The sequence below is a fragment of the Diachasma alloeum genome, unplaced genomic scaffold (genome assembly GCF_001412515.2).
Source record: "Diachasma alloeum isolate Michigan unplaced genomic scaffold, Dall2.0 Dall_scaffold_00289, whole genome shotgun sequence".
NCBI lineage: Eukaryota > Metazoa > Arthropoda > Insecta > Hymenoptera > Braconidae > Diachasma > Diachasma alloeum.
In genome coordinates, this window is record NW_021680428.1 from 287473 (window position 1) to 310017 (window position 22545).

Genomic DNA, 22545 nt, shown 5'->3' on the forward strand with positions numbered 1-22545 from the left:
ATAAACCGCTTTTTTTAAAGGATTAACAAAAAAATACTATTTCATCTTCTAAAGAATTCATGAAACTTGAAATTTTTTAAAAATGAATAAAACCAAGTTTTTTAAAAATAATAATTTGTTGTATTATAAACAAAATAATTTGTTATTCATTAAATATATTTTTCTCATCCTATTTTTCTCACAGTAACAGTAAAAAATTCTCCAGCGGCATCTCTGGAGCGATCGCATCATATTTTTAGATCTAGTTTTTTCATATCGTACATAAAAAAAAAGAAATTGATTCATAGAAGTCTCTGGGCACTGGTGTGCGTGTGTGAATGATACACTCGAGTGGTGGTATGTGTGTGGAGGTAGAGGCCACCCACTCTTTCCCACAGCAGGTTTTTCCCACGCCCTCCAGGGTAACCCCAACATCCTTTTGCGGCAGCAATTCCACGCCGGGCGGGGAATAAAGAATAAAGAGAGCGGAGGCAATCCATTTCTATGTGTATGTCTCGTAAACGTAGCAAGTTTAAAGAGATGGTGAGCTACATCTACAGTCTCGTAGAGCAATGGAATATTGAATTATTCGATCGTGATAATTTGATCGGTCGATTCTGATTGGAGACGCGATTATGAAATTAATTAGGATCGTTTGAAAGGATGATGAGTTTTTTTTCATGTTTGTTATGCTGTTTTTTACGTTTTTCTCGGAAACTAGTGGGTTTAGGGGGAAATGTTATAGGACCTTTTTTGTAGGGGAGAAAATTTCCGATGAAAAAGTCCTATGAAGTTTTCTTGTAGGGATAATGGGAGCTGAGATAATTAGAGGTGTCGCGAGATGTGAAAAGATGAAATCTTGCGGTCGTTTAGACGGACATGTTTACGAATTCTTGATTTATCTCAGAAACAAGTGGATTTAGGAGAAAATGTTATAGAATGTTTCTTGTAGCCCACGAAATTTTCTACAGAAAAGTCTAATGTTGTTTTCTTCTAGGACCACTCGTTATCGAGATAATCACTCATTTCCAAATTGTGACAATTCATGATAATGCGGTTTTGACATTCTTGCTAATTCAGCATTTCCACCCAAAACCATTGCTTCTAGGAGAAAACATGAAAGGACCTTTTTTGTAGCTGACAAAATTCCCCACAAAAAATGTCCCCTACCATTTTCCCCTAAAAACTCTCCTTCCCGAGATATTTCCGTTTTTAACAATCGCCTCACCACACGAGCTCCCCCTCCCCAATAACCGATTTGTAATCAATAATCGAAGCAATTAAAAAAATCCGGCACGTGTGAAATCAAAAACCAGTGGTGGAACCCCCCACCCCCTGAATCCCGCGGAGGCGCTGGGGTCGATACCACACCGTCACTCTTTACAACGGTAAAACAATAGAAACTTCAAGGGACTTTGAGCGACGGTAATAACTCCCCACTGTCCCACGTTTTGTTTTAGTTGCACCGGGAGTGTCGGAGCACGAGGACGACCCTCCGATCGGCTCACACCTCCTCACGTCACGGCTGTCCCCCTCACTGAGATGTCACCCCATCTCCCAATAAATCGGCTAATTAATTAATAATTAATTTCCGCGTGCCCACCCACGGACCTGAGCCGCGTCCCCTGCGATTCGAATTTGCCCGCGTAATTCAGGGGGTTGAACTGTTGGCAGGACTGTCGGAAAATTTGGAAAGTGAACAGGTGTTTTTTGAATGGATCCGAGAAGGAGAGAATATACAACACAAGCGGGGGATTAATTCGGTAGCGTGTGTGTCAAATTGAATAAGTGATTTTTCCTTCGGAATATTTTGATGAGTGAGAAATAGGAGATTATTCGTTGAAGTGGAATATTCGAGGGTTTTTCGTGGCTGTGGAGGGATATCCTGGAGGCTGTTCTATCATGCTTGGGTTAGCTGGAGAATCCTGGACGCAGTGAACAACAATAACAGGGTAAGAACCCAATTTTTCTCGAGTTCTTCAATTTTTTATTGCCTTTTGCGCTGTTATTCGTGCACAATTCGTTTTTTCGCGTTTGGTATTCATGATCTTGAGGGATTTAAACACGAATTCATCAGTCGTATCCTCGTTATTGCCCTCGCGAATTGTTTTTCAAGCCTGAGAGTGAAATGAAAATAGCGAAAGTCGACTGGGAAAAATTTTTAATCGAGTGGATGAGCACAATTTCTGGAATTGGGGGTTTAGTCTGGGGGAAGGAGAGGTTTTGGTGGAATTATGTCACTTGCCCCAGGTGATATAACCTCTACTTGATCTCAAGATCATCGTTTCCTTCCCTAGAACCCAGAATTTCATAAATTAAACTCCGATATCTGAATTTTTTAAAGACAAACTCACGAGTAATTGACGATTTATTCTTCGTTTTGCTTCAAATAATTAAATTCTGTTGATGTAGATGATGATAGGTTCATTGTTGAAGTATTCCTCTCATGATATTCATTATTTTGAGGTACTCAGCAGCAAAATCATCGTCCACATCCCCAAATCTATATTTTGATCTCAAAAAACGAGAGAAAAATGGCAAAATTCAGTTGCAAAAAAATTCTAATTCCTAATGCTTTCGATTACGAACGAATATGTCACTATCCTCACTTAATTTAACCTCCACATCATCACAAAATCATCATTTCCGCCCCTAAAACCCAGAATTTTATAGATTAACTCCAACAATGAAACTTTTAAAGAAAAATCCCCAAACAATTTACGAATTATCCCCTCAATCTTTCGTCATATTCAATCCAACAAATAAACAAACAAATAAATAAATAAATACACAAACATTTCGTAACATAACGCTGGGGGCAAAATTGTGTCAAAGAATAATGCCCCACGAGCAAATAAAAAACACTCGAGACTTCCCAATTAATTTATGCACATGAAAATGCGCACATGGACTAGCTCATCTATTCTGTTTTTGCATTCGGAAGTGACAGAACGCGTCACTGTAATTGTCACTAACTCCCCGAGGTCACAGTTTTTAATTTCCTCGTTATATTTTCATTCAATTCAATGATAACTCGTTCTCCCAATTCCATTGAATTCACAATTTCCACAGAGCAGTAGTTCTGAAGATCACTTCGAACTCATCAAGATCTGGGGGAAAAAAATCACGACAATAATGATCGTAAAAAAATACAGCGGCCTCGACGATGTTCCCACGTATCGTACGCATTTCCTCTTTCCTGTCTCGCTAAAAACCTAGGTAATTCCCAGGTTCATTTGGAACACCAGGATTTCTTTCCTGCATTAATTATTAACAAGGAGAACAAAACAGGGGATTTCTCACGTATTATGAGGCTGGACAAAAGAAAAAACAGAGCTGCATGCAGTTGTTTTAATAATTATTCAAGCCGTTTAATTCCTGTTTTCATAATTTTTGTCAAAAAATACTGGAAAGAATTTAATTTTCGTGTTGTCGTGAAAATATATTGAACATTTCCGGACATTTTAAAATGATTTTACTATTTAAATATTGCAGGGCTGAATTTTAATCTCAATATTGAACCGTTATTTTATTGGAAAAAATAGAATAGAAAGTTTACTTTTAGAGGAAGATTGATAAAGTAATGTAAAAAGTGCAATTTCTTAAAATTACGAGCATTTTCTGAAAATAATTTATAAACAATCGTTTTTCCCCCATAAAAATCATTTGTTCATAACAAATTTATTCAAATTCGTAATATTACCAAAAGTCGATTTCACGTCTAAAAAAAATAAGTTGCCAAAAGTTTAAACAATTTCAATATTAACGATTTCTTCAAATTCCTCTCACGCAATTCAGTTGACAAATTTGACGATTGAAAATGTAAAGAATGCTCGGATACCTTGAAAGTATTTGAGCATTATTAAATCTCCGAGTATAATTCAGTAGCGAAGCGGTAAACCGGGTCAAGTCGTTTTTTCCTATTGGCTAGTTTTTGACGAATATCTCGGAATCTAAAAGAGATAGAAAGATTTTTGTCACGACCTTTTTTGTAGAGCCAATAGAGCGTTATAAAAAAAGTCATGAGAAAAATGTTGCTATCTCTCTTAGATTCCGAGATATTCAGCAAAGACTGGCTAATAGTAAAAATCGACTTGACTCGGTTAACCGCTTCACTACTGAATTCTGCCCCGGACAATGGCAAAAAAAACTTGGCCCGTCACTCTAATAGAACCCTAATGCTTCCAGATGATCTCCACCGAGTCATCGCGCTCCCTGCAATGACGCTCGCCTCCCAAAGCCCGCCCGAGGATCACGATTACCCCATCACCTCCCTCCAATAATGCCCCACCAGTTCGGTCTGCCAGCGATGGCGCACGGCATGCAGTCCCCCCCGTCCCCGACCGCGGTAATGTCCTACCCCCGTTTCGGGACCAACGTCTACCGCCCGGAGCACCACCAGGACCAGAAGCTGACGCGCGAGGCGATGGAGCGCTACCTGCGCGACCGCAGTGACATGGTGATAGTGATCCTGCACGCCAAAGTCGCGCAGAAGTCCTACGGCAACGAGAAGAGGTTCTTCTGCCCGCCCCCCTGCATCTACCTCTTCGGCGACGGCTGGCGGATGCGCCAGGAGCAGATGATGAGGGAGGGGGAGAGCGAGCAGTCGGCGCAGCTCTGCGCCTTCATAGGAATCGGGAACTCCGAGCAGGACATGCAGCAGCTGGACCTCAACAACGGCAAGCAGTACTGCGCAGCCAAGACCCTCTACATCTCGGACTCCGACAAGCGAAAGCACTTCATGCTCTCGGTGAAAATGTTCTACGGAAGTGGCCACGACATCGGAGTCTTCCACAGCAAGAGGATAAAAGTGATATCGAAGCCCTCGAAGAAGAAGCAGTCCCTGAAGAACGCAGACCTCTGCATAGCGAGTGGAACAAAAGTCGCGTTATTCAACAGGTTAAGATCGCAGACAGTCAGCACGAGGTACCTCCACGTGGAGAACGGCAACTTCCACGCCAGCTCGACCCAGTGGGGGGCCTTCACAATTCACCTGCTGGACGACAACGAATCCGAGTCCGAGGAGTTCCAGGTTCGCGATGGATACGTGCACTACGGCAGCACCGTCAAGCTGGTGTGCTCGGTGACGGGGATGGCCCTGCCCAGACTCGTCATCAGGAAGGTGGACAAGCAGATGGCGAGCCTGGAGGCCGACGATCCGGTCTCGCAGCTGCACAAGTGCGCCTTCTACATGAAGGACACTGACCACATGTACCTCTGCCTCAGCCAGGAGAGGATCATTCAGTTCCAGGCGACGCCCTGCCCCAAGGAGGCCAACAAGGAGATGATCAATGATGGCGCCTGCTGGACCATCATCAGCACCGACAAGGCGGAGTACCAGTTCTTCGAGGGAATGGGCCCCGTCAGGTCCCCAGTGACTCCGGTCCCTCTCGTCCACAGTCTGCACCTCAATGGAGGTGGGGACGTCGCCATGCTCGAGCTCAAGGGCGACAACTTCACGCCCAATCTCCAGGTGTGGTTCGGCGACGTCGAGGCCGAGACCATGTACAGGTGCCAGGAGATCATGCTCTGTGTCGTCCCGGACATATCGCTGTTCAGGGGGGAGTGGCTCTGGGTCAGGCAGCCCACGCAGGTGCCCGTCTCACTGGTCAGGAATGATGGCATCATTTATGCCACTGGACTCACTTTTACGTACACTCCGGAGCCCGGGCCCAGGCCTCACTGTCCACCTGCTGACGAGATCATGAGGGCTCCCAGGGCTATTGGCCACAATCAGGCGAGTATGCCACCTGCTATCGCTGATGTTCCCTGGAATTCTCATCATCCACCTACGCAACCTGGGCTTTGATATTCCGGGGGGGTGCGCGAACGATCGCGGTGAGGGGTCTTGAGGGGCAGAAATGTAATGTAATTCACCAGGGATTTTTTCGTTGACATTTCGTCAGAACTGTCACACCAAAATTTTTTCTAATCTTCAAAAAAAATTTTATCGTTGGAAATAGACGAATTGTCTCATTATGTTTCACCCCTTCGCTCCCTCGAGATAATAGTGCTCCACTAATGAAGGACTGCTCCCTAGATGTTAAATACGAAAAGGATGTGTGTAATAATTTATGATTTTTTAATACCAGAAAGAGATATTTCTATTATTCTTCGCGTGTAGAGGAGCTCCAAAAACAGTTCCCCATTAAGAATATAAATAATAATTAATTGTAAGGGTAGAATTTATTTCAGTCTAATATTTTTGCTCATTTAGAATCATCCCCTTGGGTATCACGTTTCATTTGACCTCTGCTTCAACTCCTCATTTTGTCTCATCCAGTGATTTTCAATTATTCATAATAAAATGCAGTGAATGTAAATAAAGGATTATCTGAGTGAGCGGACAATTGTGGATCGACGAGTGCAAATAGACACGTCTCACTCGATTTTATACGATACCCTAATGATCATTGATGTAAATATGAAATTAATCTTCAAATGATTTAAAATTAAGCCTGTCTTTCAGAGAATTCAGAAGCGAAGTTGATTATTCACTGAATCGTCAAGATAAAAATGGGAATATCTCGGCAATGAGTGGCTGTGCGAAAAAAAATCCCAAGAGATTTTTTGTAGGAAATTCCTTCCTCTACGAAAAAGGTTCTTTGATATTTTCTCCTAGAGCCACTCATTCTCGAGATAATCTCATATTTAGTAAATGAAAACTTTCAATTTTTGGATTCAAGTTTAAAAACTTTGCTGCTGAATTGAATATTCGATGTGAGATAAAATCCCCTAACTGTAAATACATCAGCATGTCTCCATATGTACTATATGGATATTATACATATGTACACACACGAAAACAAACCTATAAACTACCTTAATCCTAAGAAGACCCTAGAATCTAATTATAACACTCATAGTGTAACGAAAAGGTAAAAACAACTGAGTTTGTAATGGAATAAGTACAGCAGACGATCGAGAAATAAAGCGAGTATCCAATTTTCTTTTTGTAACAATGCTCATTTTTTTTATTATCATTTATTCATTTTTTATAAATTTCTCCTCTCCAACCTCGATTTAATTACTAGATATAAACTCATTACAATTAATTAATGAAAAATAGTTTGAGAATTTCGAAAAGGATTGGCATCCATTGAAAAGCACACTCGTGTGCTTCGTGAGAAAAAAAAACACGAGGAAAAAATTAATAATACACATGCATACATAGCACATTTTCAAAGAGGAAACGAGATAAGAATCGAAATCCGCAGTTGGGCTGTACCTCGGTAACATCCCTTCTCAAAGTTGTATTATTGTTACCAACACAGGAATGTTGGTAATCCAAACGTGTGGGAATTTACCCACAATTAAATAATTCTCATTGTGACCAAAGACGTGAAGCCATCAGAAATTCACACGAGACAAGAAAAAAAAGAGAACTCTGGCCTCTAATGACGAAACCAAATTGAGAAAAATTTATAGGAAAAATCAATTCTGAGGATAAAAATATCATTTCAGCACGATAATTCTCAAATATACCTACTCTGCATAAATACGAATATTTTAAAAATATGCAATTAGAATATATACACTCATTCACCCACGAATCATACAATTTAGTGACGAACTGGGAGAACGAGACAAATTCCCTTCATTTTCAGTTCCCATTAAATTTATTGAAAATTAAATTTCCCTCTTCATTTAACAAGAACTGAACACCAGGAGAAATTAATTAATCTCGTTTAGCCACCGGCCACAAAATTGAAAAACAGAACATTCAAAAAATATATATAATTTCGATTTGCAAATGGACCATTGCGATTTAAAAACACCTATTGAGCCCTATAGTACAAATTCTAGGTATAAAAATTTTATACTCATCAAAATAGAAAAATATCCAAAAAATCTGCGACGTTATTCCACTCCTCGTTTCACGAAAAAGTACTGGAGATGATTATTGTTTAGGTATTCGTATTGTTCGCTGTTTATTCATGTTTGTGAGCATTAATGATATGTAAGAGGTGAGTAAATCATCCATTTTATACCCCAGGGAGGTTTCGCAGAGGAGTTTTGAGCCCCTCACTAGATTACCGATTGTCATGTGGAAGTAGGTGTTCCCGGACGACCAGTTGGAGATTCTCGTGAATGGATGGGTCACCAAGATGTCCTGGACGACGAGGGAAACATTGATTGCATTACGAATTTGCTTGCTACATCCCCTCCCCTCAATGCATTATGAAATTGTGGATTTTACCTTGGTTTGTGGATGAATTAAACTCACTCCGTGTTTATTGATAGCAATGAGCAAGAGTTCTGGGTAATTAGGCTCTGTTCCTTGTTTAACTTCGAAGAATGCTGACCCAAATGTTGGCCAACGATAAACAATCTTCAGAAATGTTATTTTGGCGTCCTCGGGGCTCATTCCTGACAGAAAGTCAATTAATTAATTATTACATGAGACTTGACAAGGGGAATTCCCAGGAATTTTCATTTGGAAATGCGTTTCATGACGTTTTAAAAAAACACATCAATTTTTTGAACAACTTCATGTTATGTAAAGTGTTTTGATTATTCTCTTCACCTGCATCTTGATTGTAAGCTGCTATTATCGAACGTTTCCAGTCGTTAGCGCTCTGAACCTTCACCAGATCCCCGGGTATGAGTTCCCTCAACATTTGTCTGGAAAGATAGGATCGGTCAATCCTCTGAGATGATGTCCCTATAAATCTAGATTTATTACTCACGGTATTGCTTGCAGCTCTTGTTTACTCTCTCCAAATCTCACTCTGTAGACGAGGGCAGCCAGTCTCGATGCCTCTTCCTTCGTGCACTTGTGATATCCTTGAGGAATAAAAATAATTATTCTCTTCAAATGTTCATCATCAATTAAATACTGATGTCATGACGTAATAGAGGAATAAAGGGATGACATCAAATGAATTTCCCACCTCTCAACAACTTCGGCAACTCCTGATGAAAATGGAAAATCAGATCTGCATTGCGGTCCTTCCCAGGCACAGTATTAGTCCAAAGTTTCTTCATGAAGAACACTTGATACGTGAACTGTGGGGCTACCCCATCCTTCGAGGGTCTGGTCTTCCGGATCCAGTCCGTCAGATGCCTCACGAAATCGAAGAAGAAGTCGCCCTCCGGCACCGATATAACTTTGTCAGCTATTTTTACGAATAAACTGAACCCCTCTGCGGACCTCAGGTTCAACCTCTGGGCGATATTCTGACAGAAATCCTTGGCTTTTGTCGAGGAGTCCACCTCGAAAGCCTCGTCAGTGTCATCAGGAAAATACACCTGTGATAAATTCATTTTATTTTTTTTCATCGTATTTCTTTCTAATTTACTCAGGGGAGCATGGGGCAAAATGAAACACGGGGCAAAATGAAACAGTGGGTAAATCTCGTCATCTAAAGGAGATAGGACATTTTTGAAAAGGACCTTTTTTGTAGCTTGTAAAATTCTCTACAAAAAAGGTTTCCATGAAAATCGTTCTATCTCCCTTAGATCACAAGATTTTCTTGCTGTTTCATTTTGCCCCGTGTTTCATTTTGCCCCACCGTCCCCTAATTAATTGAATTAATTCTTATGGTAGAATATTTATTAATTCGAGTCCTCATCACTTCAATTAATTTGATTTCGGCACAACATCTAAAATTTACAACTCCTCAAATAATTAATCTCAAATTCCCAAAAATTAATCTTTTGATTTCGCGGAGTGTCATGTAAAAAGTCTATTAATTAAACCCATCCCTCACCTTATGAAATATCTGCGTAGTCTTATGCTGAATGGCCTCGACCTCGACCTGATGCGGCGGATACTTCCTCTGCCCATTCCTGAGGGTCTTCTGCAGTCTCTGCAGTGAATCCTGGCTGATGGGATGCCTCCTGGTCCTCAAGAACAGCGTCAGCTCCTTGAGCAAGCTCTGGCTGCAGACAAAAAGCCCAGTGGCTAGCCACATGAGCTCCCACCCCCTCTCCTCACTCAGCCTGTTCCTGTTGTCCGTCAGCTGCTTCATGATCTGGCAGTAGATCTCATCCCTCAGGATCTCGTTCTTCAGAGGGCCATCGAAGATGACGTCAGTGTACTCATTCCCAATCCTCGGTCTCTTAGTGGGGAGATCCCCCATGTACTTGAGGATGGCGTTGAAGGCGAAGCAGGCCTCCTCGGCCAATTCCTCCTTGGAGACGAGTTTCCTGAGCAGAGGTTGCTTGATGGGTTCCCTGGAGTGTCTCCAGAGCTCGTCGACGTGGCCCCGACGTGCGGCAGTCAAAGTGAGGGCCTTCGACATGGTCCTCTTGGGGGGAGTCCTGAAATGATCGATCGCATACTCCAGGAGAGTGTGGGGTTTGTCCCTGGACTCGACCCCATTCATCTGCTGGGGGTAGAGTCTCCTCCCATTTTCGCCACCCTCGATGCTGAACAGCGCGAGAATATCATTCGGAGGTTTCGACAACGAAGGCAGGACATAGACAGTCTCCGCGGGGAAGTCCCCCTTGTCCCCGCTCCTCTCGCAGGTGCCGATGCACCACCCGGAGTTCAAAACAGTCTCCCCAGTGCTCTCCTCGTCGAGAACGATCAGGTCCCCCTTGGAGAAATTGAGGAAAGAAGAGCAGGCGCCCTCCCCCGGGGGCTTATAGTCCTGCAGAGCTATCACGTACTTGCTGCGCTTCTTCAGGCCCTCCAGGAAGTAGACCACGAGGTCCCGGATGTCCTCCGCATTGGGACTCTGAAAGGTGAACTCTTCCCCCCGCACCGTCGACAGACTGAACGTTTGCGTGAACATCTTATTAGTTTTTTGACTAGACACTGTCGTGATCTCGGGGAAGGACAGCTCCAGGAGGACCTGTTCCTGGTCGTCGACGACGTAGACCCCGGTCCAGTTGACAGCGATGATGACGTCGTTCTTCGGGAGGTTCGGCCCGGAGTTGCGGTAGGCCTCGTAGAACCGGGAGAACAGGAGGGGCCACTTGAACTTGGCGTACCCCACGATGTCCTCCTTGACCCGCAGCGCCGGCACCTTTTCCTTGACGTAGTAGCTCTTCTTGAAGGCCTGGAGTACCAGGTGCCCCCACCTCTCGATGGCCTTGTCCACCCCAGTCAGGCAGTAATCGGGAATGTAATTGGGGAGGAGGGCGAAGAGCCTGTCGACATTCATGTCGACGTGGTACTCGATGTAGTACTGCTGGGCCGCTATCATCGCGAGGTCCTCCTCCTTGTCGCACCTGTACTCCCCGAACTTGACGCCCCGGACCACCTGTTGATAAATCAAATTGGTCGCCACCTGGTCCTCAGTGGGCTCGTGCCAGGGTGCGAAGATCTCCTTCCTGAAGAAGAGCCTCCAGGGGGCGTTCCTCTCCTGCGCCCCCTGCTCCTTGGCGTACTGCTCGCACTGGGATATGGCGTCCATGACGTGATCCCCACCGCTCCCCAGGGAGGAGACCTTGTCGAACAGAGCGATGTACAGGGAGAAGCCGAACTGATCCCTCAGGGAGATCTTCTCCGAGAGCTGGTTGCAGAGTTCCCTGGCGGTGGTGGCAGAATCCGCCAGGAGGGTCTTGGTGTTGCCATCCATAAAGGTGATCGGTAGCATGATGGGCTTCTTGGATTTAGTGGCCTGCAGCTCGAGCCAACTGGGGGGTTGGTTCCTCGTTCCATTATTGAAGGTTCGCTTCAGCCGGTCCTCGCAGTAGGGCGCGTACCCCGGTGGTCCCTCGCGAATGAACGCCCTGAGGTAGTTGACGAACTTCTCAGAAGGCGCGAAGCACCCGACGCAGAGGGACAGGAGGATCCAGCCCCTGGCGTGGGAGGACTTTGACGGATTGTTCGTCAGCTGTTTGCAGATCTGGCAGTAGATCTCGTCCCTCAGCTCGGCCCTGAGGATCCCATGCCCAATGATGAAGTGGAGCTTCTCGAGGTTCGACGTTGGCCGCGACTCCAGCCAGGACTGGTAGCTGTCAGCGGTGTACTCGTCCTCCTGGAGTCTCCTCCTGACGTCCTCCCCGAGCTTGTTCTTCCTCTTCAGGGTGAGGGAGACGAGCTTGTGCCTGATGGACCTGGGCTTCTGCTTGAAGCTGTCCGGATCCATCCCCATCATCTGGGCCTCCTGGAACTCCTTGCTCCTGATGAAATTCCTCCCGAGAGTGGCTGTCACCTTCGACATGACTGAAGTTGTGTCCCGGTTCATGGTGTGGTACCTCGGCTCCGGGAGATCCCCAGTGAACCTCAAAATCGTGATCCAGAGGGCCTGCGCAGCCAGCTGATCCCCCTGAGTGTGCAGAGGGAGCAGGGGATGCTTGAGAGGCTTCCTCGAGTAGGAATGATTGATGTTCCCCTGGAAGTAGGTCGCAGCGAACTTATTGAACTTGAATTCCGAGAGATCCTCCTCGTCCTCCGAGGCCGTCTGCACAGGGCTGATGATCTCCTGCTGATCTGCCTTCGGCGCCGGCAGATCGTTGAAGACCGACGTCTCCCTGGCGGGGGTGGGGGCCTCACTGCTGGAGTCCGGGAGGAAGTCGAACATAGCCTCGACGAGTTTGCTGTCGTCCACAGGCTCGTCCTGCTTCTTAGCCGCGTCATTAATGAGGTTCTTCTTGATCTCCATTCGCCTTCGGTCCTCCAGCTCCATCTCTATCTCCTTCCTCTCGAGCTCCTGCATCCTCTCCCTGTAGTTCTGCTCGGCGATCTCCTTCGCGCGCTTGTTCCCCTGGTCCTTCAGCTCCCTCTCCTCGATCTTCCTCAGGCGGAGGGCCTCGATGTGCAGGCGATACTCGTATTTAACTTTCTTAAACCGCCTCTGGGCGATCAGTCTCCGGACGTGCGCCTGGATCTTCACGATCGCCCACATCTTCTTCCGGTACATTCTCCTCACGAGGTGCCCCCGGGCCCGCGCCTGGAGGGCCACGATGTGGCCCCGCAGGTGCCTGAACCTGTGGGACAGAACCCTCGACCTCACCAGCGCCTGCAGCCTCATGTACCCACTCCGCATCCGCTTGTACCTCTGCCTCTGGGCGTACCCCCTCCAGAGCTTCTGCACCACAACAGCGGCAGTCCTCATCCTGAGGAAGCGCCGCCTGTAGACCCAGCCCCTGATGTTCCTCTGGAGAATCAAGATCTTCCTCGTGAGCACTCGGTCCCTCTCTTGCTCGAGGAAGAGGTCGTGCGCGTCCTTGAGGAAGACCTTGGTGTGCCCCAGCTGATAGTCCGACCTGCCGAGAACGTGGTGACAGATCCTCGCAGTGGCCCCTCTGCAGTCGGTCTTGTGCGCCGGGGGAATGCCAGATATCAGGAATCTGTATCGCTCGACGAACTCCGAGAAGGCGTGGCGAATGGGGTAGCCAGCCCTCCGGATCCTGATGGTCTCCATCATCCCGGAGTACCTCAGCTGCCTGCAGCACAGGCCCCGATCAAACATCATGGGCTTTTTGTACTCATTCGGCTTGATGCACCTTATGAAGAAGGGCTGGCAGTTGCACAAAGTCCTCATGAGGGAGTCCAAGGATTTCTTGAACTGCGTGGAGAGAGTGGGCGCTCGCTTCCTGGTCTCCGAGCCCATGCCGATGTCCTCGACGAAGCACGTCTGCAGGAATTTGTTGGACGATATGTGAATCAGCTGCAGGAGATCGGCGCTGAAGGTGTCCCTGTTCTTCTCCAAGAAGCTCCTCGTGTCGTAGAAGACGACACCAGCGAAGTGGTTGAGCCCGAATGAAGTGTTGATGTCCGATTTGGGTTTGAGGTAGTTCCTGTGGCTGCCGTGGGTCTTGTGGATCTTCGCGAGCATCGTCTGGTCGGTCCCCTTGGGGAACTTTGACTCCTCGTCGATCAGGGCCATTATGTTCAGCTGCTTTATGGCGATCAGGTCCAGGGCGTCTTGGTTATCCACGAACTCTATGTGCTGCCAGTTTATCCCCTCGTGGTTGTACTCCTCCTGCTCGAGCTTGAAGATGTGCTGGACGAAGAACTGCTGGAGATTCTCGTTCGCGTAGTTTATGCAGAACTGCTCGAAGCTGTTGTGGTCAAAGTTCTCGAAGCCGAAGATGTCGAGGACCCCAATTGCACTTCGGGATTTGTGCTTCGGACGGAAGATGGCTTCGTTGATGCGTTTCACTATGTGGATGAAGAGTCGGCCGTAGATTCCCTTGACGAAGGCGTCTCTGATGTCCACTGACTGGTCCCTCGAGAGGGTTGAGACCACTGTCTCGCCGTGGGCGAAGATTGTTCTTCTGGTCAGGGCATCCACCAGGGACTGAACAGGAACACCTAGACGAGAATAGAATAGCATTGCCGGAGGACAATTCAATTATTTATACAAGATTTGTGCAAATTATTATGATCAATTCATTCCAAAATCACATTATTTTTATCATTTTATTTATACTCATTTTAATTCAGTAGCGAAGCGGTAAACCGGGTTAAATCGATTTGGACTATTGGCCAGTTTTTGACGAATATCTGGGAATCTAAAAGAGATAGAAAGATTGTTGTCATGACCTTTTTTGTAGAGCCAACTGAGGGTTATAAAAAAGGTGATGAGCAAAATTTCGCTATCTCTCTTAGATTCCGAGATATTTGTCAAAAAATGGCCAAAAGTCAAAATCGACTTGACCCGGTTTACCGCTTCGCTACTGAATTCATGTATTGAATTATTGCGGAGGTAGCAAGGAATTAGTCGCATTCCAGGACATAATAAATTGCTTCGATCAATTATTGTTATTCTCAATTTCTTTCCTCATTCCTCAATTTCAAAAGTCATTAATTTATTCACGAACCCCTTCTTTTATTTCAATCTGTCGTTCTCTAAGTTTTACTAGTTTATTAAGTATCTCACCTAGGAGATGAGCAACTCTCTGGACAGCAGTGTGTTCAGATATTTCCGTGGCATCGAGATTATCGACGACAGTCGCCCTGTATTTAATGTTCCCCATGTGCAGCAAAGCAGCGAGCAGCCTCAGCACCTCCCAGATCTCGGGGTCTGAGAAGAGAAGAACCTTCATTGCCGATCGTATATCCGCGAATTCGGCGGCGTCGTCCCGGCCTTCGCACGTTATGCTGCCGCCCCCAGTGAGGTACCTGTAGTGGGACGCGTCCTCGAGCTCGAGTTTCTTCTTCTCCTCGGGGGAGAGGCCAGCCAGCATGCAGTAGAAGATGTGGTAGTTGCGCTCGTCGGCGTTCTGGGAGACTATCCTCGATTTCTCCAGGAGGTACTGCTCGATCTTGGCGCCCTCGATGACCCCCTGATCGTTGAAGTGGATGTCTATGTATTTTCCGAAGCGAGAGGAGTTGTCGTTGCGAACTGTCTTGGCGTTGCCGAAGGCCTCGAGGATGGGGTTCGCCTCGAGGATCTGCTGCTCTATCCAGGAGTGCTTGCCACTGATGGCTGCCAGGTATTGCAGGATGAGCTTTGTGCTTTCGGTCTTGCCTGCTCCACTCTCACCACTGGAGGCAGAAGATTTTGGTGAAAATCAGGGAACGAATAGAAATGAGACAATTTTTATTCTCTAACGAAATGTAAAAGCTGAAGATTAATGAAGTTTTATGATCAGTCTGGGGAAAGTGTCTTGTCCTCAACACTTTGCTCACGTCTTCAATCTACAAAGTGTTAACGAGATCCCGAGCCATCACACGAAGAAGAAGACTGAAAAGATTACCTGATGACGATGCACTGATCCTGCCCATACCGATTCATATGAGCATAACTGTTATCGCCAATGGCGAAAATGTGAGGTGGCAATTCCCCGATTTTTCTGTCCTTGTAGAGCTTAATCTGCTCGGCAGTGTAAATCGGCAGAATTTGGTAGGGATTAACGGCGACTAGAATAGAACCGGTGTAAGTGTAAATGAGATTCTCGTTGTATCTTATGAGGAGATTCCTGAGGATGCCGGCCTCGTGGAGGTCGCCGAGGCTTATCATGTCCTCGACGCCCTGGACCGAGGTGGCGTGCATCGCCTTTATCCTTCGCTCGGGCGTGAGCCATTGCTCCTGAGGAAGTTGAAATAAATAATCGAGAATGAGAATTACTCCAGTTTTTTATTTCATCAATTCAGTAGCGAAGTTTTTGAGGAATATTTCGGAATCTAAGGGAGATAGCGAAATTTTTGTAACTACATTTTTTGTAGCGCTCAATCGGCTCTACAAAAAAGTTTATAACAACAATTTTGCTGTCTCCCTTAGATTCCGAGATATTCATTGAAAACTGGTCAATAGCCAAAATTGACTTTTACAGTTTTATCAGTTCGCTGCTGAATAATTCGATTGTTGAGGGGGGATTTTTACGTTGTTGTCGTCGTCTTTAACTTGAATCCGTCGTCCCTCGGCGGAGACTACTCTTGCTCCTATGGCGACATCGAATTCCCGTCCCGATATTGGTTCGATCCATATGTAATCACCCTGTTGGAACAAATTTATTTGTTATTCTCCCCCTGAATAATCCGTTATTATTTGAGAGATTCTCAACTGCACAGATAGAATTCTCCGAAGATAACAGATTGGATATTAATTAAATTGATCGATAAATTAAATTCGTAAGATGAATTGATTGATGATACTGATATAATAATGAGGTCTAGCTGTTCAATGATTTTTTCTTATTCTTCCTACGGTTAACGATCCTTAACAAAAAATTTTATTATTCTACGGAATTGAATTTTTCGTTTATAAACACTGGATTCCCTTTAACAATTAATTAACCGAGATTATCAATGCGGACCCGTAATACCACCGATTACGATTACTCGACCGAGCCAAAAGAGAATTCCCATAGATAATTGCGCGCGTTATATCCACGTATCGTCGAGCGCGTGTGTCCGTACAATATATTTTAATGTGTGCGTCCCAATTGTTCGGTGTCTCGGAACATCGGGAGAGCGAGAAGAGCCCGCTTGCCCAGTTGCCTTTTCCGCTCTTTGGTGGGTGCGCACACACAACTGGTTAATATATTTTTTTTCACCTCGATTATCGAAATGGCGATCTAATAGTGGCCTAGGTATTGTGGGATTTTTGGATTTCCCGTGGGGTGGACCAACGCTCGCACTTCCGGGTCCTCGCCCCTCGCGTTGGGGAAAACTTTCGCATTTGTCAAGTCGGACACTTTCATTTCGAATAGTCCAGGTGGACTATTCGTTCTTACGCCGATTTTTTCAGCGGTCGATTGTGCACTGAGAGGAATTTCAATGGTAATTTCAACTACAAAGGAATAGATTCAACTATTAAAGTGAAAATTACATCATAATTGATGACACCATTGGGGGTGGTAAAGCGAACGATGAATCCTAGTTCAATCTACAAAGTTTATTGTTACTGCAAATTTAATTTCTTCGACAATTCCCTTGTAGTCAAAATTACCATTGAAATTTTTCTCAGTGTGATTAGGATGTTGATCTGTTTATTGGGATTTATTCATGACTTTTAATAATATTGTAATGGCAAATGTACTACTTGATGTCCTTGAGGGGCTATCATGCCCCGGGGATTAATAAATGCTTTCATCGTCGGATTTGTTTACGGATTTTTTGGATCTGCAGTGAGTGGTCACTCGGTACAGATTCCTACTGACCGAGTTTTCGGGGAGAGGTACGCGTGCATAAAATCACCAGTGAAATTGACTGTACGATTTCAACGTATGCATATTTAACCTTGTGAACTTGATGAATTAGAGAAAATTTTTCAGATAAAGGGGAATGACATTATTGTTGATATTGGTGTGAATAAAATGTTGAATGATTTTTATTTTTATTTTGGGAAAAATTAATTTTTTATTTTATTTTTTTATTAAATTCTAAAGTTTATTAAATTAAATTCATGAAATTAGCCGCATTAGAAAGACTAAATTCCGCTGATTCTGAATCCGTTAATAGAATTCTTCTAGGCCTTCTAGTTTTGAAGAAAAAAAATGTTGAAGTTTCCAAAATCACCGAAAATAGTAAAATAAAAAAAATTAGTTTTTTGTGATTGACGCACGGAATAATTCTCAATAAATTCTGTAATTTAAGACAATCAATCGTTCAACAATTTATCCTCTAGTGTAAGTGAAGCGCATATTTTCTACTTAAGAATTATATTTTGCAAAAAATACAGCGTAAATCAATTTCTCCACTTTTGCTACTTTATTTATGGATTTACCCGGGTAACGATGACCATCTCTCGAGTCTCGTTCGACGTGCGCACTGGCCCGCCACCTAAAACACAAGAAATATCTAATAAATAAAAACGGGTCACAAGTGATAATGGATTTAGTCAATAAAAACTGTACCTGCCGTTAAAATTCATCTGGGAGAGTGATTTTAAGAGAAATCACCAGAGATCTCTTGACATTTTCTCTTAAAACGACTCATCAAGAAGACAATTCAATATTTAAGGTGTGAAAAAGCAACTTGTGGTTTTATGATCCGTCCGAGCGCAGAATTTCTTTTCGAGACATTCGAAATCTTGGGAAACAATGACGAGAACACGACTATTATCCGGCCTCCAAGACTCATGATGATGATGTATATTTTTTAATTATAATTCTGGTTTTCTTGAATTTTTCTACAATGATTGCGCAATGATTCAACTCTAGACTTTGTCTAGGCCTTCGGCTCTCTAATTTATGACTAAAATAATATCCCAAGTTTTCGACATTGAGTTTTCATTAATGATATTCACCTCACGTTAGAATAAAATCTCCAACATCCGGATCTTTCTCCCCTGTATCATCAAACGCACCAGTGAATCCCATTATGACTTTTGAGAAACAAATTCCTCGGGTTTCCGAGGAGAAATAATATTCCAGAAAAAAAGTAGGAAATGATGATCGGTGGCCTTACATTAACCAGTTTGTGCAAGTAGGTGTAAAAATGTAATGAATCTTCTCAATATCATCATTAATCACGTACTAGGATTATCCTCAAGGTTCATCGTCAGATCCTCCTTGACCGGTAATATCCATTCATTTAATTATCCGGAAGTTTAATAAAAAAAATCGAGACGTTCCAAATTAATTCTCCATTAATGCTCATCATTAATTTATAAAACCAAATATTAAAAACAGTAATTTCTTGCAAAATGTCATTGAAATGTCATTGAGATCCCTCCCCCACAAATTAATTTTCCAATTTATTGGCTAAAAAACAACAAAAAATAGTCGGGAATTCTCAAAATCCTCGATTGATGAATCAGTGAATTTTTTTCATGCCGCAATCAACTCCGTGGACTCGCGTGATGAATTCATAAGCCAAAGAAATGCTGTTACATTCATCGTTCAGAGTAAATAACGAAGATAAATTAAAACCTCGTAAATGGGCGCTGATAAAAGTGGAGATATAGCGTCTGAACAAACGAGGAATCGAAATCAGAATGAGCGGTACCCACAGGTGAATTATCTAAACACCTGGGGGATGAGCATTGAACTTGTCGGGGCAGTGATACCCAGAGTGTGTAAACCGGAGATAATTCAATTGCCTGTCTGATTGATCAGGAAGGACTGAAATGATAGGACACGCGGCAAAACACTGGGTTTCATTCTGGGAATACTGGGAAGAGAAAAAATGATAGGAGACGTGGATACATATGCGGCCTGATCCCCGTTAGTACAGAAACCGTACGTCGGTGCTCCACAACGTACGCAGAGAATGGATAAACCTGTTCGCTAAGTGGGTTAGCTGCGCGACACTAGTCCCCTCGGGTATTCCACACTCGATTCCAGACGAGAAGTATGACTTAGATCGTTATTACATAGAGGAATTCAGATGGGAGTGACTGCAGGAGGAGAAAATATTGTTTTTCCTATTTGCATTCCAGTTTTTGGTGGATATCGGGGAATCGAAGGGAGATAGCGGATTTCTTGTGAGGACCTTTTTTACAGAGCACTCTGAGGACTACAAAAAAGGTCTTTACAAGAATGCCGCTATCTCCGTCGGATTCCAAGTTATTCAACGAAAAATAAAAGCCAAGTGAAATTAATTCTGACGAAAATGGGGAAAAGTAAGCGGTTTTCAATTGGGAATATCTCGAGATCTGCTCCGAGGAATTGGAGAATTATTCTTTCATTTTCTCGACATTTTTTCAGGCTTTAAAATGAGACCAGACTCATCCAAATCGCATAATTTGTTCGAGAGATATTCAAACTTTACAAAAAATAAATTATCATATCGTTTATTACTTCGTTTCGCCGCTTCACTAGAAAATCGTGCAGTTGATATAAAAATTTCCGCAGCTTTCCACAGCCCATTGAGCCCCAATTTCCCTATTCCCATCCCCTCCATTTTTTATCGATTATTAATGATTCTTTAATGGACCAATTTCTAAAGAAATTTCAATGATCATCTTTCACTGTTTTGATTTACCACAAATGAAAGTTGGATTGACATTGATTGGTGAGAATTCCAGGTATGGAATAAAAGAAAGTAGAATTTCACGGTGGATTCTGCTGTTTCAAGGACCCATCGGGGTATTGATCTTGCAGTTTGAGAAGAAATACGAGTCGTGCGAAAGTTCAGGATCTACCGCGCAGACACTAATACCCGGACAACTGTCTGCGGGGTCAGTGTCAGTGTCCCTCGCCTTTTCCGGTTTTTACTCTGTCGGTTACACTAATTTATATAGACTAAACGTTCGATCGAGCATTCCACAGAACGATTTTTAATCATTGTTTTGTCGAAATAAAAAGCGATGAAAGATAATGTCACGTATTGTTGAGCATTATCCTCTTGACATTTTTTTCATCCTTTTAATTCCCAAGACTTGATGATTAAAAATTTGATATCCCAATGACATTTTCCATTGTTTATTGACGAGAGACAATTATCGAAAGAGAAATTAATGCTAATCAGCAGAAAGTGTCCCCTGGGCCCCTAGAAATCCGTTAAAAATAAATAATGGGACAATTCCTCATTACGAATCGATTTTTTACATTTTAAAGCCAACGATAATTGCAATCAACCGAGAGAAAAGTGCCTCCAACCATTGAAACATTGATCTTTCGCAAAGGATGACTGAATGCCTCCTCAAAGCGGTCCGTCAGTGACATAAATATCCCCCAGCCGTGCAAAAAACCCAGGACGAGCAGTAAAAAATTACCATCTCGTTTTTCACAACATCGACATGAAACACTAAATTATTATCATTAAACGTCATCCTCTGCACTCTCATTTTTTTTCGCAATTCGCGAGTACTCGTGGTGTATCCGAGTCCAAAGGTAGACGCAGGACAAGGAACGGGGGGGGGGGGAATGTTTGTAGCAAATAGCGCAGGGATAATATAGTAACAGGTGTCTCGGAGTTATACGCAGGGAGGAAAAGAAAAAAAACGAGAAAAACTGTACAGCACTGAACCGGGCAGGTGTCATCTACCTGTCTGGAGCGGTGACCTTCCGGGCCCCCACAAATTCATAACAAAACGAATGAAGAACAGAAAAAAATAGAAAACATTTCAATTTTCTATTGGTTTTCAGGGCGATTGTTCATTTTTCAATGTTTTAATTGATTTTCAGGCATTTAAATGGACGAAATGAATTAATTGGAACTATAATGAGGAATTGACGATCGATTTCTTAATATTTCCGGAGCTAACGAGGCGATTTAAATAAGTCTGATCGCATTTTAAGGTTTCCAGAAAGATCTTGAAAATGGAAAAAAGTTGACGAATTTCTCCGTTTAGTTGTTGACAATTGAAGATGATGTTTTCCGTCTCTTCCGGAACGTTTTTTTTAAATTATGAATATCTTCTGAACAAGTGATACCATTTTTATTTCATTAGAATAGGATTAACAATTAATTCGTTGAAATAACAATTGGAGTTAACGAATACTTTTAGTATTTCATCTTTTAACGTCGATTTTCAATTCAATTTTTATGAAATAATGTCGGGCTCATCGATGTAACAGGAAATGAGTATAAAAAAAAAGAAGTGAGAATATAAAAACGCGTCGAGTTGGCTTCTACCCCCCAGTGAAGCCCCACAACCCATTTCCCACCGAAAAAACCTGAATCCCCCAATCAATCACCTCATCTACTTGTTTACAAACAATGTCTTGCTCGCATATTCGTGATCCACTTCCCCCCATCGAAGATCACGAATCGTAGCCGATAACCCGGATGACGAAAGATCACATTACGAATGAGTAAAGATAATCTTCCGCACGCGAAGTCAATAAAACCCCGGAATGACGTACCTTGTGGTCTTGATGTTGTGCTTATTCAATGATTTTCCACACCTGAAGACAATTTTCTCCAGTTAAAATCCACTTTTCCGTTGAAATCACCGTAAATCATTGACCCCACTGTGGCTCTCTCACAAAATAACGAATCTCACTGTAATTCTGTGCACCGAGTCACTCATTCCGGCGCATGAACTTGACGACGTGGACATGTACAAAATAATGAGGGAGTTATAAATGCGATTGAACTCTTTCACAATCGTTTATCACTCGCACTTTGAATTTTCAGAGACGATTTAAGGAATTCGGGGAATTGTTGCACTGATTGGGGTATTGGAAGTGAGTAAAAATCGGCGGATCGGCCGCCCTGGTAAGCGATACCGAATGTGTAGAGCTCGGGCGAGCACGCCAACAGGTAACAACAGCGTATAGGTAGCACGGGGTACCGTCGGGGATCCATCGGTGACCGGCACATTAACA

At 43.7% G+C, this 22545-nt stretch overlaps 2 protein-coding genes across 3 annotated transcripts; one reads left to right on the forward strand and one right to left on the reverse strand.

The window, feature by feature from the left end:
- Window positions 1-1458: 1458 nt before the first annotated feature.
- On the forward strand, window positions 1459-6938 carry LOC107039008 (suppressor of hairless protein). Its single transcript, XM_015258426.1, has 2 exons — window positions 1459-1931; window positions 4168-6938. Exon 2 carries the CDS (start codon window positions 4262-4264, stop codon window positions 5786-5788), a length of 1527 nt encoding a protein of 508 aa, XP_015113912.1. The 5' UTR covers window positions 1459-1931; window positions 4168-4261; the 3' UTR covers window positions 5789-6938.
- Window positions 6931-22545, reverse strand: LOC107039006 (myosin-VIIa). Of its 2 annotated transcripts, none has more exons than XM_015258424.2 (11): window positions 22081-22545; window positions 18054-18109; window positions 16209-16322; window positions 15583-15914; window positions 14763-15370; window positions 9693-14194; window positions 8874-9231; window positions 8670-8766; window positions 8507-8604; window positions 8180-8349; window positions 6931-8092 (listed from the first exon to the last, which is right to left on the reverse strand). In XM_015258424.2, the coding sequence occupies exons 2-11, from the start codon at window positions 18069-18071 to the stop codon at window positions 7880-7882; spliced, it is 6510 nt and encodes a 2169-aa protein (XP_015113910.1). In that variant the 5' UTR covers window positions 18072-18109; window positions 22081-22545; the 3' UTR covers window positions 6931-7879. The 2 variants fall into 2 exon arrangements, with proteins under 2 accessions (XP_015113910.1, XP_015113911.1); XM_015258425.1 differs by lacking the exon at window positions 22081-22545 and adding an exon at window positions 18576-18661.